Source organism: Electrophorus electricus, chromosome 13 (genome assembly GCF_013358815.1).
Source record: "Electrophorus electricus isolate fEleEle1 chromosome 13, fEleEle1.pri, whole genome shotgun sequence".
In the NCBI taxonomy this organism is placed as follows: Eukaryota; Metazoa; Chordata; class Actinopteri; order Gymnotiformes; family Gymnotidae; genus Electrophorus; species Electrophorus electricus.
In genome coordinates, this window is record NC_049547.1 from 376,471 (window position 1) to 393,564 (window position 17,094).

General features: G+C 46.6%; 3 protein-coding genes across 11 annotated transcripts in view; 1 reads left to right on the forward strand and 2 right to left on the reverse strand.

Moving 5' to 3' along the window:
• The window catches only part of birc6 (baculoviral IAP repeat containing 6), an 87,631-nt gene extending 85,807 nt beyond the window's left edge, over positions 1-1,824 (reverse strand). For all 8 annotated transcript variants that reach the window (XM_035532725.1, XM_035532723.1, XM_035532726.1 and 5 more), the window contains exon 1: positions 1,139-1,824. In XM_035532725.1, coding sequence (XP_035388618.1) covers positions 1,139-1,346 — 208 coding nt within the window. In that variant the 5' untranslated portion in view covers positions 1,347-1,824. The remainder of the gene's footprint in view (positions 1-1,138) is intronic.
• Positions 1,825-2,449: 625 nt separating this feature from the next.
• On the reverse strand, positions 2,450-5,815 carry yipf4 (Yip1 domain family, member 4). The gene is made up of 6 exons (XM_026996827.2): positions 5,608-5,815; positions 5,039-5,192; positions 4,716-4,887; positions 4,248-4,325; positions 3,978-4,091; positions 2,450-3,054 (listed from the first exon to the last, which is right to left on the reverse strand). The coding sequence occupies exons 1-6, from the start codon at positions 5,663-5,665 to the stop codon at positions 2,917-2,919; spliced, it is 714 nt and encodes a 237-aa protein (XP_026852628.1). The 5' UTR covers positions 5,666-5,815; the 3' UTR covers positions 2,450-2,916.
• A 935-nt stretch (positions 5,816-6,750) lies between these two features.
• exo1 (exonuclease 1) overlaps positions 6,751-17,094 on the forward strand; it is an 11,608-nt gene continuing 1,264 nt past the window's right edge. For both annotated transcript variants that reach the window (XM_035532961.1, XM_035532960.1), the window contains exons 1-12: positions 6,751-7,318; positions 7,463-7,582; positions 7,710-7,833; positions 8,243-8,380; positions 9,149-9,361; positions 9,714-9,901; positions 10,817-10,919; positions 11,278-11,485; positions 15,384-15,618; positions 16,075-16,552; positions 16,635-16,727; positions 16,952-17,094. The exon at positions 16,952-17,094 is cut by the window's right edge. In XM_035532961.1, coding sequence (XP_035388854.1) covers positions 7,158-7,318; positions 7,463-7,582; positions 7,710-7,833; positions 8,243-8,380; positions 9,149-9,361; positions 9,714-9,901; positions 10,817-10,919; positions 11,278-11,485; positions 15,384-15,618; positions 16,075-16,552; positions 16,635-16,727; positions 16,952-17,094 — 2,204 coding nt within the window. In that variant the 5' untranslated portion in view covers positions 6,751-7,157. The remainder of the gene's footprint in view (positions 7,319-7,462; positions 7,583-7,709; positions 7,834-8,242; positions 8,381-9,148; positions 9,362-9,713; positions 9,902-10,816; positions 10,920-11,277; positions 11,486-15,383; positions 15,619-16,074; positions 16,553-16,634; positions 16,728-16,951) is intronic.

The window sequence follows — 17,094 nt, forward strand, 5'->3', positions numbered from 1 at the left end:
GACACACCCACCCCACAAGCAAAGAACCCACAGTCCGACGAAGAACCCACACACACACACAGCCTGACACACACACACACACACACAGCCTGACACACACACACACACACACAGCCTGACACACACACACACACACACAGCCTGACACACACACACACACACACAGCCTGACACACACACACACACACACAGCCTGACACACACACACACACACAGCCTGACACACACACACACACACACAGCCTGACACACACACACACACACAGCCTGACACACACACACACACACAGCCTGACACACACACACACACACAGCCTGACACACACACACACACACAGCCTGACACACACACACACACACCACAAGTGAAGAACCCACAGGCTGACACCCACACAGGCTGACACACACACACCACAAGTGAAGAACCCACAGGCTGACACACACACACCCACCCACATCACAAGTGAAGAACAGACAGACTGACATACACACACGAATGATAAACATCAAATAAACATTAAATAGCGCCTACCCTGTCGATTCCGAGAGAGTGTGTCGCGGACGTTAGCTAATGCTAGTTGGTGTCTTGGTCTCGCGGAAGTTAGCTAATGCTAGCTGGCTAAAGTAACAACTCAAACGAACTCGCTCGTAGGGCTTAAAACGCGGTTAGCTCTCATAGCTACAGCGCTAACGCTAGCTGGCTGGGTTAGCTACAGCGCTAACGCTAGCTGGCTGGGTTAGCTACAGCGCTAACGCTAGCTGGCTGTGTTAGCTACAGCGCTAACGCTAGCTGGTTTGTCGAGATGCTAGGTTAGTTAGGTTAGCTAACGCATAGGAAGGACCCCGTTAGCATGATTGCTAGTCGCACCTCGGTTTTACCCTACAAGTATGACATTGGTTGAGTTTAGTCTGCGACCAATAAAAGAAGTAATAAAAACACGGAACAGAGAGCTGGATGTGTGGTGAATCGCGATTTGACCAGGAACAATGGACAGAGCAGCACCCAGCTAGCGTGGACTGGGCTCGCCTGAATGAGGGGAGCAGGCCGGAGATTCCCGTCCCGGCGGGTCCCGGTACTTCAGCGCGTTTGACAGTTTAAACTCCCCATAAGTGGACAATCGGCGCCAACGGAGCTTACCGTGCAACGCAGAGGCCTGCAGTATGGCCCCCGAAGTGCCATCGATGACTTTGATGCTGCCCCGGCTTGTGACGGCCAGGATGGCGTTGAGGGCCGGGTGGTACGACAGGCTCCGCAGGCCCTCCTCGTCGCAGCGAAGGCACCCGTCTCTCAGCACAACCCAGTCCGGGTTAGACGAGCAGGAGCCCGGCGAGGCCGCGGCCGCCATTCTTCTCTGAGTTTACCTTCCCGTTCTGGTTTTCCAGGGGTTTTGTCAATACGTCTGGATGTAAAAAATGTCAAATTGAAATCCAAAGTACCGCTGCACTCTCACTGCTGGCTCTCCCTCCGCGGCTTCTGTTCCTCCTCCCGAAACCGCAGCAGCGGCTATTCACCATCAGTGTGCGGATAACCAGCGGCTTCTCTATCTGGAAACTTGTCATGTAAACGGAACTAGCGCAGTTACTGTTACGGAACTAGCGTAGTCACTGTTACCTTACGCCGAACCACTAGGGGCAGCGCAGTACAACGTAGCGCAGAGTGAGTTGGGAAATGATTAAATAAAACCCAACAAAGGGCAATTACTTTTCTCAGATATAATTATTTAAACAGAAAGACTACATGAATGTGGAGTGGCATACATCGAGAAGCTCTCACAAAACACCTGAGGATGCTACCTGTCTAAATGTGGTGCTTGTCGCTGGAATGGTTTGTGAGCTCGCGCTGGTGCAGCCCAGAAAGGGAGCACGTCAGACACACTCGGACAGAACTGATGTAGTGCACGCAGGACACACGACTGTGCACAGGGACTTCTGAACAAACTTTAATCACGTAAGCATTCAGGACTCTTCACAATTCCCAAGAGCGCCGAGCGGAAAAAGGTTCGTTAGCATAAGAAACACCACAAAGAATGTTAGATATGTACGTTTTATCCGTTACTTTTGCAATAATTATTAGTGGTGTGAGAGATTCCCAAAATGATGAACTAGAATGGAAGTACTTTTTAAACAAAGTAATGACCTGGACATGAATATCACATATTCTCAACTGGATTACTCTGAAGAAATTCAATGTAATCCTGGCATGTGTTTCATCACTAAGTATATAAACTCATTTTGGATCGCAAGTTATACAAACAAACATTTTTGGCTACATTTACAGTCTATTAAAATAAACCACAGCCATATAAAACAGCTACTAAAAGGCACCCATTCTTAGCAGATATCCACGATATTCCCCTTACTCTTCCAGTTCAAAAGGCATAAATTAGGAGTCAAAACAGAAAAAAATAAATAAAAATACAGCAAAGAAAAATCCCAAGTAACCACAGAATATTGGAGAGGAAAAGGGCCATGCCAACTTTTAATTTCAGACTAGGATAAATTACACACATCTACACCATTAGGCCTCTTACAGCACTAAAAGCTTCTCTGATACATGACGGTCATGATTATCAGAACCCATCGATGTTTTTTTTTTCCTTGTAGTGCATTTCATATCATACCCTTGATGAAACTAGAGTGCCATATGCAAGGGTAACAGCTAAATTCATGGCCTGTGCAATAAAAGCTATACCTTTATACTGGTACAAAATTGACTAATATATTAAAACACATTAACTCTGTACACTTCATAACCTGCTGTGTAGGACTTCCTGTGGTTTTAAGAAAAGAAAAGAAGAAAAAAAAAAAAAAGATTTAGTGCTCCTCCTTCTGCATCACGTGAGCAGTCCTGCAGAGTACCGCTCTAAGATCTGTGTCAGCGTCCAAGCATCATGTCAATCAAGTCTGGTGGGCCAATCAGACTCCAGTATATAGAGACAGGAAGTAGATGTACAAAAGGAAGATGGGGTATATAAGGAGCGGTTTCTTTGTTTTGAACTCGTCACCAACGAGAAGCGATGCAGCACTGTATGCAGCCCAGAAGACTCCAAAAAGCTAAAAAGATACAAAAAGAGCTGTTAACACACTATCTGTGAAAGGAACAAACACAAGCCTTAAGGGGCAGAGGAAGCAAAACCCCAAAAAAATCCTTCTGAAACTGGTGGTCTGGGGTTCGCTTCTAACAAGCCCTGGAGCGGTCCGCATTAGGTGTGGTGTCTCTCCGCTCTCGGTACCGCATGTGGGGCTGCCTGATGTAATGTAATGTAACGTGACAAATTCATCTTAGCATGTTACTTTCCTTTTCAAGCTTTGTGTATTTTCTGAGTAAATAAACTTACTATCAAGACAAATGTTTTAAATCCATTTTTCTCAGGTACCTAAAATGTATGCATAATTTACAGGAATAAATGCAAGGTACAATGCAACAAAAATCTTCTCATATGAGAAGATTTAGTTTGCAGGTGAAATTCCATGCATCCCAAAAACACTGTTCCTCACCGAGTGTTTGTGTCTAAAAAAAATAAAAAAAAACAAAAACAAAAAAAACAGCAAAGGTTGAAGCTTCTTCATCCTGTTTTGTGAACCTGCGTTCACAAAAATGACGTATGGAATTCTGCAATTGATCCATGGTTGGGATAGAGTTCTTGTGTGGGAAAGTAAATGAGGCCGGAATCCGTCCTGTGTGTGCATGCCAGTATTCAGGACAAGTGTGAAAACCCCAAGATTTGGGTTTAACCCCCCCAGTCCACTTTACAATGGGGGATTCAGTACTGGCACTGCAATTTAGTCCAAGACTAGGCTTAATCTATTTCTGGGAAAGTGCCTTTATACAACATCACTACATTACAGCTTGTTGAGAAGTGTGCATTTCACACACACACAAAAAAAATCTGGACCATAATAAAATAATAATCTGGAATAATCTTGAGTCCAATGTATTGATATGATAGATTTTACATTATTGTTGCTATACTCACCTTTATGAGTGTAGAGACCACATCAAAACTTCCCGTGATCAGCAGCACAGGCGCTATTACAATGAGGGGAATCAGGGAGTATCCGATGACCCCAAGAACTTGACCATATGAAACCTACAAACATCATACACGTTGTTTCACATTTAAACATTAAGTATATCCACATATATAATACAATATAAATTAAAAATATGGATTATTAAGATTTTTTTACTACCCTGAGCCCTTAACATTACCAACTACAAACTGGCAAAAGCCCATAAATATTACCTCTCCACCAAGCACACGCGCCAGGAGAAAAATCGTCAGAGCACCAAATATCCAAATGGTAATTATCCAAGATACAACCTAGATAAACACAAACAAACTAGATCATAACCACAAACACGAACAACCACACAGCCTAGAACATAAATACAAACAAACATACAGCCTAGATTAAAAACAAGACAACTGTTTAAACATAATTACACTTAACAAATTATGCAAAAATGGTGACCAACTATAGTCGCTGAATGACAGGGACTCTGAACATTTTCTTTTTCCATTTTAGACCAAAATCACTCCCACAAACTTCCACACACACACACACACACACACACACACACACACACACACACAATCTATATCACTTTTTTTCCCCATTCTACTCATAATTCTTGAGACCACTGGCAAAATCATTTATTACAGAATTGGGTAGATGGCTCTCTCATCACTGCTCAAAGACCAACCACTCACCCGGAACTGTCCATAGATGGAGATCATGGAAAAGAGAAGCACAACTGCCAAGGGCCCCCAGAAGTCAGGGTTGTCCCGAACCACCTGCCTGTTGAAGCCCAGATATGGCATGGGCATCAGCACACACCTAACCTTATAATAGATGTCCTTCAGGTCAATATCCAGCTCTTCCCTGCAAGAGAACGTCATGGTATGACGTGATGAAGGTACCAGAAGTGGATTAAGCTTCTCAGAACCAATAAACAAGACTAAAGATTTCGGTGTTAATCGCAAGTACAAGAGCGGTAGCGTCGCCACAATGATGAACCTCATGGCAGACTCACAGAAGAGGTTTGGCTTCCTCGGTTTCGTCTTCTTCCACCTCCAGCAGCCAGCCATAGCCCCTTTGCCGGAGGAAGGTGGCGGCGTAGGCGTCCCGGGAATGTTCGCCGCCCATGTTCAGCTTGATGTCCGGCGCATCTATTGTACCGCTCAGTTCTGCGGTGGATTCAGCATCGTCAATAAAACGGTGCGGGTCCACCATGCACTGGTAACGTTAGTTACCTAACCTAGGCGTGATTTTAACGAACAGGCTCAACTGGGCATTTGTTGTAGCTAGTACGCTGACCTAGTTGGGTAAGCCATCTAGCTAGTACTGCAGCCAGCTTAACATCCTGATGCCACACAAAGACCAGCTCTAACCCTAAACCCTAACCTAGCCCCCCCCCCAACCCTAATCTAACCCTAACACTAACCCTAATCTAACCCCAACACTAATCCTAGAAGCCAAACGAACAGCGTTAGAGCACATAAAGCACACACACTGAGCATCTTAATGGACAGCCTGCGAGCTCGGTTAGGCTAGGCTAGGCTAGGCTAGGCTAAGATAAGGTGGCTAACGCTAGCCGAGTACCTTCAGCGTCCGTCGTCGACACGAAGGTGAAGTCTCCGCTGGCGGGAGAGAACTGCATCGCTGCGTCACACCGACTCCGAAATCTCTACGTTCACTCCGGTTGTGCGACTGGCGGAGACTGAGGTCGCGAGCACCGTCTACACCATCGCGTGCCACGTTAAGGCTCGAGGTGAAGCTTCGCGTCAGGAAGTCGCGCAGAGATAGACACGTCAAAGCAGCGCAGTGTGCGAGCCACCTAGCGGTCAAACAGACGCACTGCACCTCCCAATATGAGGCCGCTACGGACACTGACGTATTGAGTGTAGTCTGTTTAATCGACATAAACTGATCTTAATACAAAGGGGGGAATCTGAAACAAATCAAGAGAAGTATCCGTCTTCTCACCCTGGTAGTACAGGAAGTCTCGTCTGTGTTGTCGGGGTTGGATCCGGAGATTTTCTAATATAACTGGGGAGGGTCTCTTACATCTCTGCGGGGCAGTGACCACCCAGTCTGGTCCTCGTCTGAGTTTCAGCTAGTTTTAAGCATCCGAATTTGCTCGTCGTTTAATTATTAAACCCTGTAAGCCATGTCCGGAACTTTATAAACGAAAATGCGCCACGCATGAATGACTAAACAACTGGCAAATGAGCGTGAATCTTGACAGTGAATACAAGCTTGGCTAGTCAGTCGAATGTGGCACACGCTTTTGTATGACTACATATGTAACTAGATAAAATCTGAGCATATTAGTTGGGCCCCTTACTTGTAAACGGGATGAATTACGACATGCACTTGTTTTTTTTCTAATTGTCCGTGTTATTACCATGGAATCACTGCGTGGTTAGTTTTGAACAGCTCACGCAAGGATGCAATGAAACTACCGAAAAAATAATAATTCTGCAAAACACCAAAGGCGCATCTGAATACGCATGAATACGTTTTTAAAGCGTTTGCAGAAGAACAATAAACAATTTATATTTTAATGCTGACTTTATTGCTGTAGGCAATAAATAGACTCTAATAGCACCACCTATTTGCCTTCTACTTTACTCTGTGGTTTACTGACGGAAACAGGCGGAAACAGACGAACACAGACGCACCAATGGCATCGCTTTGTTACGAGTCGTCACGGTTTGCCGCTAAACTCGATTTGTCGTAAAGGTTTGTTAAACGAAAAGTCGGGGAGGTCCAGCCGAACTAATAGACAAAAAGATCCGGTGTGTGTCCAATCTTTAAAGGAACATTTTTAGGATCTCCAACATTTTCTGGAGATTTTTTTAGCTTCTACAGCTACTTTGTTTAGCTTGAGGGTATATACTATACAGTTAGTTAGGTATCTTAGCTTAGCTAGCTCGGGTCTAGTTGTAACCGCTAGTTTTGGCGGTGACCGTATTTTAACGCAAAACATTAGTCACTTATTCGCTCTACGGTTGATTAACGCCGCATTTTTCGACATTTAGGGTCGTATTTTAGTTAAGCCTTAGCTAAGCGAACCAAGTTTCCGTTTGAAGGAGCGTTTATCGTCCGTTTGAGTAGACTAACTTACGCTAGCGTTGCTAGCTAACGTGATGGGCATTCCGGGGCTGCTGCAGTTCCTGAAGGACGCGTGGGAGCCCGTCCATGTGGGGACGTACCGGGGACACACGCTGGCTGTGGACACGTACTGTTGGATGCACAAAGGAGCGTTTTCCTGTGCCGAGAAGCTGGCCAAAGGGGAGCCTACTGACCAGTAAGTTTAACTGGCCAAAGGGGAGCCTGCTGACCAGTAAGTTTAACTGGCCAAAGGGGAGCCTGCTGACCAGTAAGTTTAACTGGCCAAAGGGGAGCCTGCTGACCAGTAAGTTTAACTGGCCAAACTGTGTTTTCTCCTCAGGTATGTGAAGTTCTGTATGAGGCTTGTGGACATGCTTCTGTCCTTTGGGGTCCAGCCTTTGCTGGTGTTTGACGGGCGCAACCTTCCCTCGAAGCAGCACGTGGAGGAGGCACGCAGAGAGTGAGGCCGCTCAACTATGAGCAAACCACACATCGCTTGGGACAGCCTGAGTTAGAACGAGAAGTGTTAGTAAGGACAGTAACAACATACCGTGTCTGATTTCTCATGTGCTTCTCCTAAACGCCAGACGTCGTCAGTCAAACCTGCAGAAGGGCAAACAGCTGCTGAGGGCCGGGAAGACAGCGGAGGCGCGAGAGTGCTTCAGTCGTGCGGTTAGCATCACCCCTTCGATGGCACATGAGGTCATCAAGGTAAGCCCAAAGCTCACTTCCCTATCTAGTCCTGCTTTAAATACCTGTTTTCTCAATAGTTTTGTTTTTATATACTCGCAAGCTTCCCGATCTGGTCTTGTGAATTTACTGGTAGTCTTTTAGATAAAGTAGCTGGAGGAGGGTAATAATAATTAGTCATAAGAAATGTTTTCTACCCCTAGAACTGTAATCAGGCTAAAATGTTAACAGTAGGTTTGACATCTTGTTTATAGACACTGGGTTATGTGGCAAATAAAATGGGAAACATGGAGCCTATTATCTGAATATCATGCACCTGCCTTTACCGAAATGCACTGTTGTTAAAATCTGCGTTACTTGAGTTCAGCCCCTGTCACGGAGTCTTGTGTGCTGTTCCTGAACACCCTCACTGTGTTCTTGCTGCCCTCAGGTTGCCAGGGCACGGGGGGTCGACTGTTTGGTTGCCCCCTATGAGGCGGACGCTCAGCTGGCCTTCCTGAACAAGGCTGGCATCGCACAGGCTGTGATCACCGAGGACTCTGACCTGCTGGCGTTTGGTTGCAAAAAGGTGCACTAGGGGAATCCTTATGTGGAGGGCATGAGCACAACCGGAACTGGTTATCGCTCACGTCAGCACCATACGTCTGCACCAGCACTGGCACACATACTATACAGTGGACTTGACATGGAACAAGCCAGAACTGGTTTGACATGGCAGTTCATTTGTAGTTTCTACTTCAGCAGTCACGTCAGATTTTTTTTTCTCCCCGTACCTCCCGGGTGCCGTATTTTCTCCTGGATATCTCAAACACTTTTTAGCATTTTAAACTCACAGATGCTAAACTCTGAACAGACACAGGAGGAAACGACGGATTTGAGCGCTGCAGCTTGTCTTCTGGATTTAGCCTGTAATCGCTGTGGGCCAGTTCCTTTCTGTCCACAGGTTTTTGCATTGCTATGGTCCCAGCTGCTGCTGGCTGTGGCTGGACTGTTAAGTTTCAGGGGAAGACTTGACCAAAGCTGAATGAAAAAGCTTGAAATCATCCTCACTTTTCCCACACAGATTGTCTCATTGCCAAAGATATTTCCACAGATGTGGAGTGCACATAGATAGCAAAGCCTGAGATTGTTATAGTACATGTATTACTGTCACAACAGTTATTACTATTAAAAAGATTTTGTTGTGAGTTATTATTGAGGAGAGTTTTTCTCATTTCAAAATGCCTGGTAAGGGTAATGTGTAAGAATAGCTTTTGAACACATTAGTGTAATGGCTCCCCTGTCTGATGTCCTGTGATCAGACAGTCTGATGTGGTGATGTGCTTTGTATCTGCAGGTGATATTGAAGATGGACAAGCAGGGCAACGGTCTGGAGATCGACCAGTGTCACCTGGGTCGCTGTCGGTCGCTAGGCGACGTCTTCACAGAGGAGAAGTTCCGGCACATGTGCATCCTGTCGGGCTGTGACTACCTGGCGTCTCTCCACGGCATCGGCCTCGGCAAAGCCTGCAAGCTGCTGAAAATGGCCAACAACCCAGACATACTCAAGGTACGCTCAGGTGGGCTGCAGTGGTTGGTGTATGCAGCAGAGAGATTTTTAGAGATTCTTACCATTGGAGAAAACCTTTAGTTTACCTGGGAATATAATATACATATCTCATTTACTTGTGGTGTGTGAGTTTCACATTACTGCTACAGATATTAAACTTGTTGATTTGTACATGGACACTTTTAAAAGTTTCATACATCTCTATTTTTTATTCAGAAATGAAATGCCTAAACAAAAATCATTTCTTTAAAAATTCCATAGGTGGTTTTCTAGGAGGGACCTGTCAAAGTTGCACCTGCATTTTACGTTTTTTTGCCTTTAGTATGTAAAATGTCTGGTTGGTTTTCTTCAGGTGATTAAGAAGATGGGTCAGTACCTGAAGATGAACATCTCAGTGCCTGACGAGTACATTGAGGGCTTTGTGAAGGCCAACAACACCTTCCTGTACCAGATTGTGTTTGACCCCATCAGGAGGAAGGTGGTACCCTTGAACCCCTACCCAGACCACGTTGACCCGGCCGCTCTCCGCTACGCTGGAGTGTATCCTTATACCTGACACCTTATATCTGAGCCTTTCTACATAATCAGATACCACAGGGTAAAGACACTGGCGTCTAATGTATCAGAAACGGCAGTAATGCTGCCAGCACGCCCACATCCACACGCAACAGTGTACATGTGTGCGTGTGTGAAATGTGCTTTCAGTGAGCTGGATCAAAGATCACAGCGCTGACTTGGTCAGAGTTTGTCCTTGTTGAGCACACTGCAGCAGTTTGTAAACAAGCCTGTGCCTACAGCCGCACATTTTTGGATCCCTGTTCTTTCACCGCTCAGTGGTCCAGTCCTGATGTTCACATGCGCACTGGTGTTATCAGTACATTTATTTACATTTATCTGACGCTTTTTTCCAAAGCGACTTACAATTTTGAACACAACTTGAGTAATGGAGGGTTAAGGGTCTTGCTCAGGGGCCCAACAGTGGAAACCTGGCAGTGGTGGGACTTGAACCGGCAACCTTCTGATTATTAGTGGAGTACCTTCACCACTGAGCTCCCACTGGTATTGGACAGGGGGGGGTCAGCATGGGCACTCTGACTGGTCTGTGGTCACACAGCGAGCTGCTATATCAAATAATGAGCCTCGTGCATGACTCTCAACCCTGTCACCAGTTCACTGGGTGTTCTTCCTCAGACTGCTTTTTACTTGTTACTCACCACTGCATCCCTGGGACATGCCACATGCTGTTTTGGAGACGACCCAGTCGCCTAGACGTCACAGTCTGGTTCTTACACTTACTTATTTGTCCTGCTTCCAACATATCACGCGGTTTTGAATGAACTTGGTTCCTGTTTTTGTTTGTTTTTGTTTGTTTGTTTACTGGCGCCTGTGTTTGACGAGGTGTTCATAGCTCCCCCTACAGCATCTGAGAACTGTTCCTTAGTTGTGCGTGACTAGAAACATAGGGGACCAGCAGGGACTGCAGATGGCTCTGGGAAACCTGGATCTCAACACCCTGGAGAAGATCGACAACTTCAGCCCAGACGCTCCTCCAGCACAGGTGAACACACGCTTGCTTTAATCAAGTTCCTGTGTGTGTTATTCTTCTGTTCTTACCGGTTATTTGCGTTTATTCCCACTGACTTCTGATTTATTTATTTTTTTAACAATTTATGATTGTCAGATATTGTAAATAAGACATGCAACCTTGGACTGGATATTATTATGATTTTGTGTAAGACGCACCAAATATCTTAAGGGTAACTCGCTGGAGGTTTATATAGGATAAACCATCCTAAATAAACTCATTACTGCATTGCAAAACCTCGTTATTTCCCTAGTAACGTGATATTTTTGAGTGTGCATTCGTCCACGGACGAAGCCCAAGAACACGAGTCTTCTCCCTCTGTCTCCCGCAGCCCAGCAAAGCTCCCCCCAGCCGAGGTTGGGGTGACGGCCGTGTGCTCAGTGCCCGGACCGTGGGGAGTATCTGGAGCAGGGGTTATGTGCCAGGTACCACAGAGCCTCAGACGCCAGCTTCTCCCATCACACCGCCACCCACGTGGGGCAAAGCGAGGATGGTCGCCATGCAGGGCCTGAAACTGCAGGTGAAGAGACCCCGAGAAGGTGAGGAGATGTGGGGCCTTACCCTGTCACCTGAAGCAGTGGTTCTCATCCCAGTCCATGGGACTTTTGTCCATACGCAGGTCCTAGTACCCCTGTAGCGAGAACACTCAGTGCTTGGTACAGCACAACGGCCTGTTGGGAGCTGAGTTACAGCAAAAACATGGACTGGAGCACCACGACTGGGCTGAGAAATGCTCATTTGAAGCTTTCGTTTACAGCTGTTCTAATCTGGGTTGCACTTCTTGCACACTGAAGGAATCCACCCATGTCCCACACCTGCGCCTAAAGCCCCTCCTTCTAAACACAGGCTGGAGCCTACACACGATATTTAAAACAGAGGCAGGACCACCTCCTGATGGAGAAGTTTACTAATTGGTTAATGCAGCCAGTCTGTGTTGGTGTTTCTGATTAGAGCCCAGCCCATGTCACAGACTTTTTTTTTTTTTTTTTTTTAGAGTGACCAGTGATGCCTATCAGGTGTCAAGAAGTACTTATTGTACTTCAGGGATCACTGCTGATGCCTGTATTTCTACAGTATTCTAGTTCACTGGTATCTTGGACTCTAACCTACTGTACTAGGATGTATCTATGAGGAAATGACAAAGCACTTTTGTAAGTCGCTCTGGGTAAGAGTGTCCGATAAATGCCATAAATGTAAATTTAAGCATCGTTTGGCCACAGTGTTCATCAAATAAACCACTTAGTCATTTTAATAGACTGGCATACAAAATTCAAACATTAAACCCAGCAGGGCATCATGTCACACCAGCTATAAAGAGTTAAGGTGTGTTTCTACCTGTCCAGGACACAGTACATGCAGCCCAGTAGAAATACACCATCTGTATAGAGGCCCGGATTACCACTAAAATGGCGGCGCCCTGTTTGGCTGCGGCTACTCCTGCTCTCACTAGTGATGTGCGTTTTATATTAAATGTACTCTCTATGCCAACACAGTCGAATAAGATATTGGTGTACAGTCGTAGTACTTTGCTTGGATTCCATGAGTCCGACTCATCAAGCAATTTTTCTAGCAGTTTAATGTCTTCGGGAATCAAAACACTACGCGAACTAGGGATTTTACGCCAGTAGGACCCAGAGGCCTGCACAGCAATGGTCTCGCCTACCATCACCGACCGACGCTGGAGGCGACGCAAGCGCTGCACTCGAGCGGGTATTAGAGCCAGGCTAAATGCTAACCCCCACAGACCGGCACGTCCATCTGTTCTGCTGTCTAACGTCCGCTCGCTGGAAAATAAAATAGATGATCTGAGATTGGATTTAACCACCCAACGCAAGGTGAGGGACTGCTGTGCCCTTGTCTTTACTGAGACGTAGCTAAATTCCACTGTTGCGGATAGTGCCATTAGCATGGACTGCTAACCAGAGGCAAGCCAGCTGGGAAGCAAATAAGGATCTGGCCAGAGAGAGCAGTCTCAGCACTACAGGACTGTTTTAAATGCACTGACTGGAATGTGTTCAAAGAGGCTGCCCATGTCAATCAGCACATCCTTTTAGAGGAGTATGCTGAGTCTGTGATGGGATTCATATCTAAGTGTGTGGAAGATGTGACCGTTATCAAAAATATCACCACATGTGCCAACCAAAAACCCCAGCTTACGCTTACGCTCCTAAGAGCGCATAATGCTGTATTCAAAGATGCTCCAAGATCTGCTAGAGCCAACTTGAACGGGGGAGTCAGAGCAGCAAAGCATGCATATAGACAGAAAATCCAGACTCCCTTCACTGACTCAAAAAACCCCAGGCACTTGTGGCAAGGCATCCAATCGATCACAGACTACAAACCACGCCCAGTACCCAGTGATGATGACACTGACTTCCTCAACATACTCAACACCTGCTTCAGCTGGTTTGAGGAGGCAAACACTACCACAATAACAAGCAGCCCTCAGCAAGGATGATGAAGTACTCTGTCTTGACTCAGCTGACGTCCGGAGGACCCTACACAGGGTCAACCCTACGAAAGCAGCAGGTCCTGATAACATACCAGGGTGTGTGTTCAACAAGTGTGCTGACCAACTGGCATATGTCCTCACAGACATCTATAACACCTCCCTGAACCAAGCCATTGTTCCTCAGTGCTTCAAGGCAACTACTATTGTCACTGCCAAAGAAGTCGCCAGCATTACCGCTCCGACTACCGCCCCGTAGCACTCACTCCCATCATGATGAAGTGCTTTGAAAGACTGGTGAAAGACCACATAATGTCAAGACTTCCTGCAACACTTGACCGGCTCCAGTTTGCATACCGCCCTAACCGCTCCACTGATGATGCCATATCAGCAGCGCTTCACTGAAGCCTGGCCCATCTGGAGAATAAGAACAGTTATGTGCGGATGCTTTTCGTTGACTTCAGCTCTGCCTTCAATACAGTCATACCTCAACACTTGGTAAAGAAACTCAGCCCATTAGGCATTGACACCTCGTTGTGCAACTGGTTATTGGACTTCCTCTCAGACAGACCACAGACAGTACGAGTTTGAGTAAACACTCCTGAAACCATCATCATGAACACAGGAGTTCCCCAGGGCTGTGTGCTAAGCCCTCTGTTGTTCACCCTGATGACTCATGATTATTATGCCAAGCACAACTCGAATCACATCATCAAGTTTGCGGATGATACTACAGTAGTGGGCCTCATCAGCAATGACGATGACTTGGCATACAAAGAGGAAGTGAACCAACTCGTTGTCTGGTGCAATAATAACAACCTGTCACTGAATGTCAACAAGACAAAGGAAATCATTGTCGACTTCAGGAGGATGCACACGGTACATGCTCCACTCACAATCCATGGTACTGCCATAGAGTTGATGAGAAGCATCGTGTTTCTAAGGATGCACATTACAGATGATCTGACATGGACTATACACACCACTTCGCTCATCAAAAAGGCACAGCAGTGCCTTCACTTCCCACGAAGGATGAGGAGAGCAAACCTTCCATCTCCTATCCTCACGATGTTCTATAGAGGCACCATAGAGAGCGTTCTGACCAGCAGCCTCCCAGTCTGGTATGGCAGCTGCACCGCCTCAGAGCAGAAATCTCTCCAGAGAGTGGTGCGGACAGCAGAGAAAGTCATCAGAACCTCACTTCCATCCATACAAGGTCTATACCTGTTACGCTGCCTCAGCAGAGCCTCCAAGATGGTCAGGGATCCCACCCATCCTGACCATGGACTCTTCAGCCTTCTGCCCTCTGGTAAACGTTACTGCTGCATGTAATGCAAGACTGCCCAGACTTTACAAGAGCTTCTTCCCACAGGCCATTAGACTACTCAACTCCCTTTAACAATACACACCACATTTATTTTATTTTACTTTATACCTAGAAACATAGAACTATTATGATCACTATTTATAACCCACACCCCCATCTTCATATGTAGCTACTTTGTGCAATAATGTTCTCTCTATGAGCACCTTATCAACATTGTCCATTGCTAAGTTTACAATACCGGTTACACTGTGCAATAATCACTGGAACAATGTCAATAGTTTCTATATACAATGTGCAGTATTTTATTCCTATGTGCAAAACAAATTAAATAAATAAATATTTATATATTATTTATTTCTAAAATACTATATATATATATATATATATATATATATATATATATAATTTATTTTTTTGTGTGTGGGTATTTATACTGTCTTGTCTATGCTGACTAATGTCTTGTCTCATACCCTTCATGTATATTGTATATTTGCACATCAGAGTTTGGAGAAATGCGATCTCGTTCAGCTGTGCACCACTTGTTGTATAGTCTGAATGACAATAAAGCTGATTTTGACTTATAAGGTGGGGGCCCAGTTTAGCGCTCAATTTAATATTGGTAAGATGTCATTATTTGGTGTTAATTATGCTGTTTCATTAGACTGCAGCATGTCTGAGGAGAACGTGTTGGATCAGTACTTATCCATTCCAAAGAGACACTGCACACAGACACCACCCTGCCAAGCTCCGCCCACCACACAGGCTGATCGCACCATTCCCAAGGAGGTGCGTGGCGTGGAAGGCGGTCGGCCCCGACCCTGCAATCGATTCGCCACGCTGCTGCAGTGGAGGAACCAGCCAGAAGAAAGTGATGGAGAATGGGGCACACGCAGCAGGTAGTGGGGGAGTTACCACAGTACCAAAACAGTTTACAGGTAGTCTGGGGGGGGTTTATCATGGTAACAGTACAGCTTAGAGGTACTCTGCGCGGGTACCAAAATACAATACGGTTTACAGGTAGTCTGGGGAGGGTCCTTCCAAAAACATGGCACACTCTCAGCATGTTTTATCCTCAGGTTATCATCATACTACATGTAGTCATCCTGTTTGAGTGTTTTCAGGAGTGCTCAGTCATACTTGCCTTCTCACAGTGATGCCTGTGTGACGTGAGTCTTGATGCCAATTGTGAAATGGAAAGTCTGAATTAGAGTTGTGTGGGTGGAGTCAGACTCACGGGCACTCTCAGGGGTTTTTGCTGTTCCACATGCAAACTTCCAGAAAAGGTTTGAGGAGAGCTCTTGTGAAAATCTGCAGAGCTGCAGACCGAGTGCCCTGACTGCTGTCTCTGTCAGGTTTTTCGCCAGTGAGGACCCCTGCCTGCCTGTGCTTGGGAGCAAGTCATCTGACGCTCCTTCTCCTGACAGAGACCTGAGCCTGGAAAGCCAGGCAGCGCATCGTCGCTCGGAGGGCCCCTGGCCCCCCGTATCTCCTCCCTCTCTGCCCCCGAGCCAGAGCCTGGGGGCCTTCAGCTGCACCGGTGGAAGTTCCAGCAATGGACCGGTACTGTCATCCGTCTCTTCAGACTGCTGCTGTGACCCGGGCCTCTCCGCCCTGCACCAGTTTCTCAGGAAAAAGGAGGGTCTGTCCTGGGTAGGATCCCCCCAGCGCGCCCTGCCTTCTCCTCCACTACAGGGCGCTGATGATATAGACACACCTCCAGGCTCTCCTCCCTCCCAGGACAGTGCCTACTTCTCTCAGCCCACCAGCGGCCCCTCCAGCTTGGAGGATTCTCCCACCAGCAGCCCGATCACCCCAGAGGTACCCGAAAAGGTGAGAGATTGTTCAGAATCTTCAATCCTTCCAAAAAAAAAAAGGTTCTCCCTTTTTTCACCTTCCCTTATTCTGTGCTTAGGAGAAAGACACCTGGAGAGACTCAGAGTGTTCTGCGACCCCCAACCGTCCGCCTGTAGTGAGGGAGGTCAGACCTTTGGCCCTGAGAACGAAGGTGAGAAGGCACACCCCCAAACAGATGTGTGTTGAGGTTAGGGCATTCCTGCCACAGTCCTGTTAACCTGCTTCTTTCCATACACGTAGTGGAGGGTGGGTGGCAGAGGAGGGGATCAGAGCGCTGTCTCAGACTGATTGTTGGGGACAGCCCCTGATTCAAAACGTAAGTCTGCAATGACATCGTGGCTCGCCAGAGTATAGTACAGACTGTCTCCGCTGCAGGTGTCTGGGTTGTCGCGGACACGGCCAGCCGAGTGGGATGGGCTCCGTAAGGTCAGACCCTCCGGTCCAGCCAGGGCCAGCGGCCTCAGGAGAAATCCCAGCGTTCCGGGGAAGAGGTCGGCTATGACGAACGAGAACAGCTC

Bases quoted from the DNA above. Each gene is read 5' to 3' on its own strand.
- yipf4 (XM_026996827.2), bottom strand. From the start codon at position 5,665: ATGCAGTTCTCTCCCGCCAGCGGAGACTTCACCTTCGTGTCGACGACG. The intron at 5,193-5,607 runs GTACTCGGCTAG...AATCCACCGCAG, and splicing joins GTCGACGACGGACGCTGAAG to AACTGAGCGGTACAATAGAT. The intron at 4,092-4,247 runs GTAATATTTATG...TGATGTTTGTAG, and splicing joins CGCGTGTGCTTGGTGGAGAG to GTTTCATATGGTCAAGTTCT.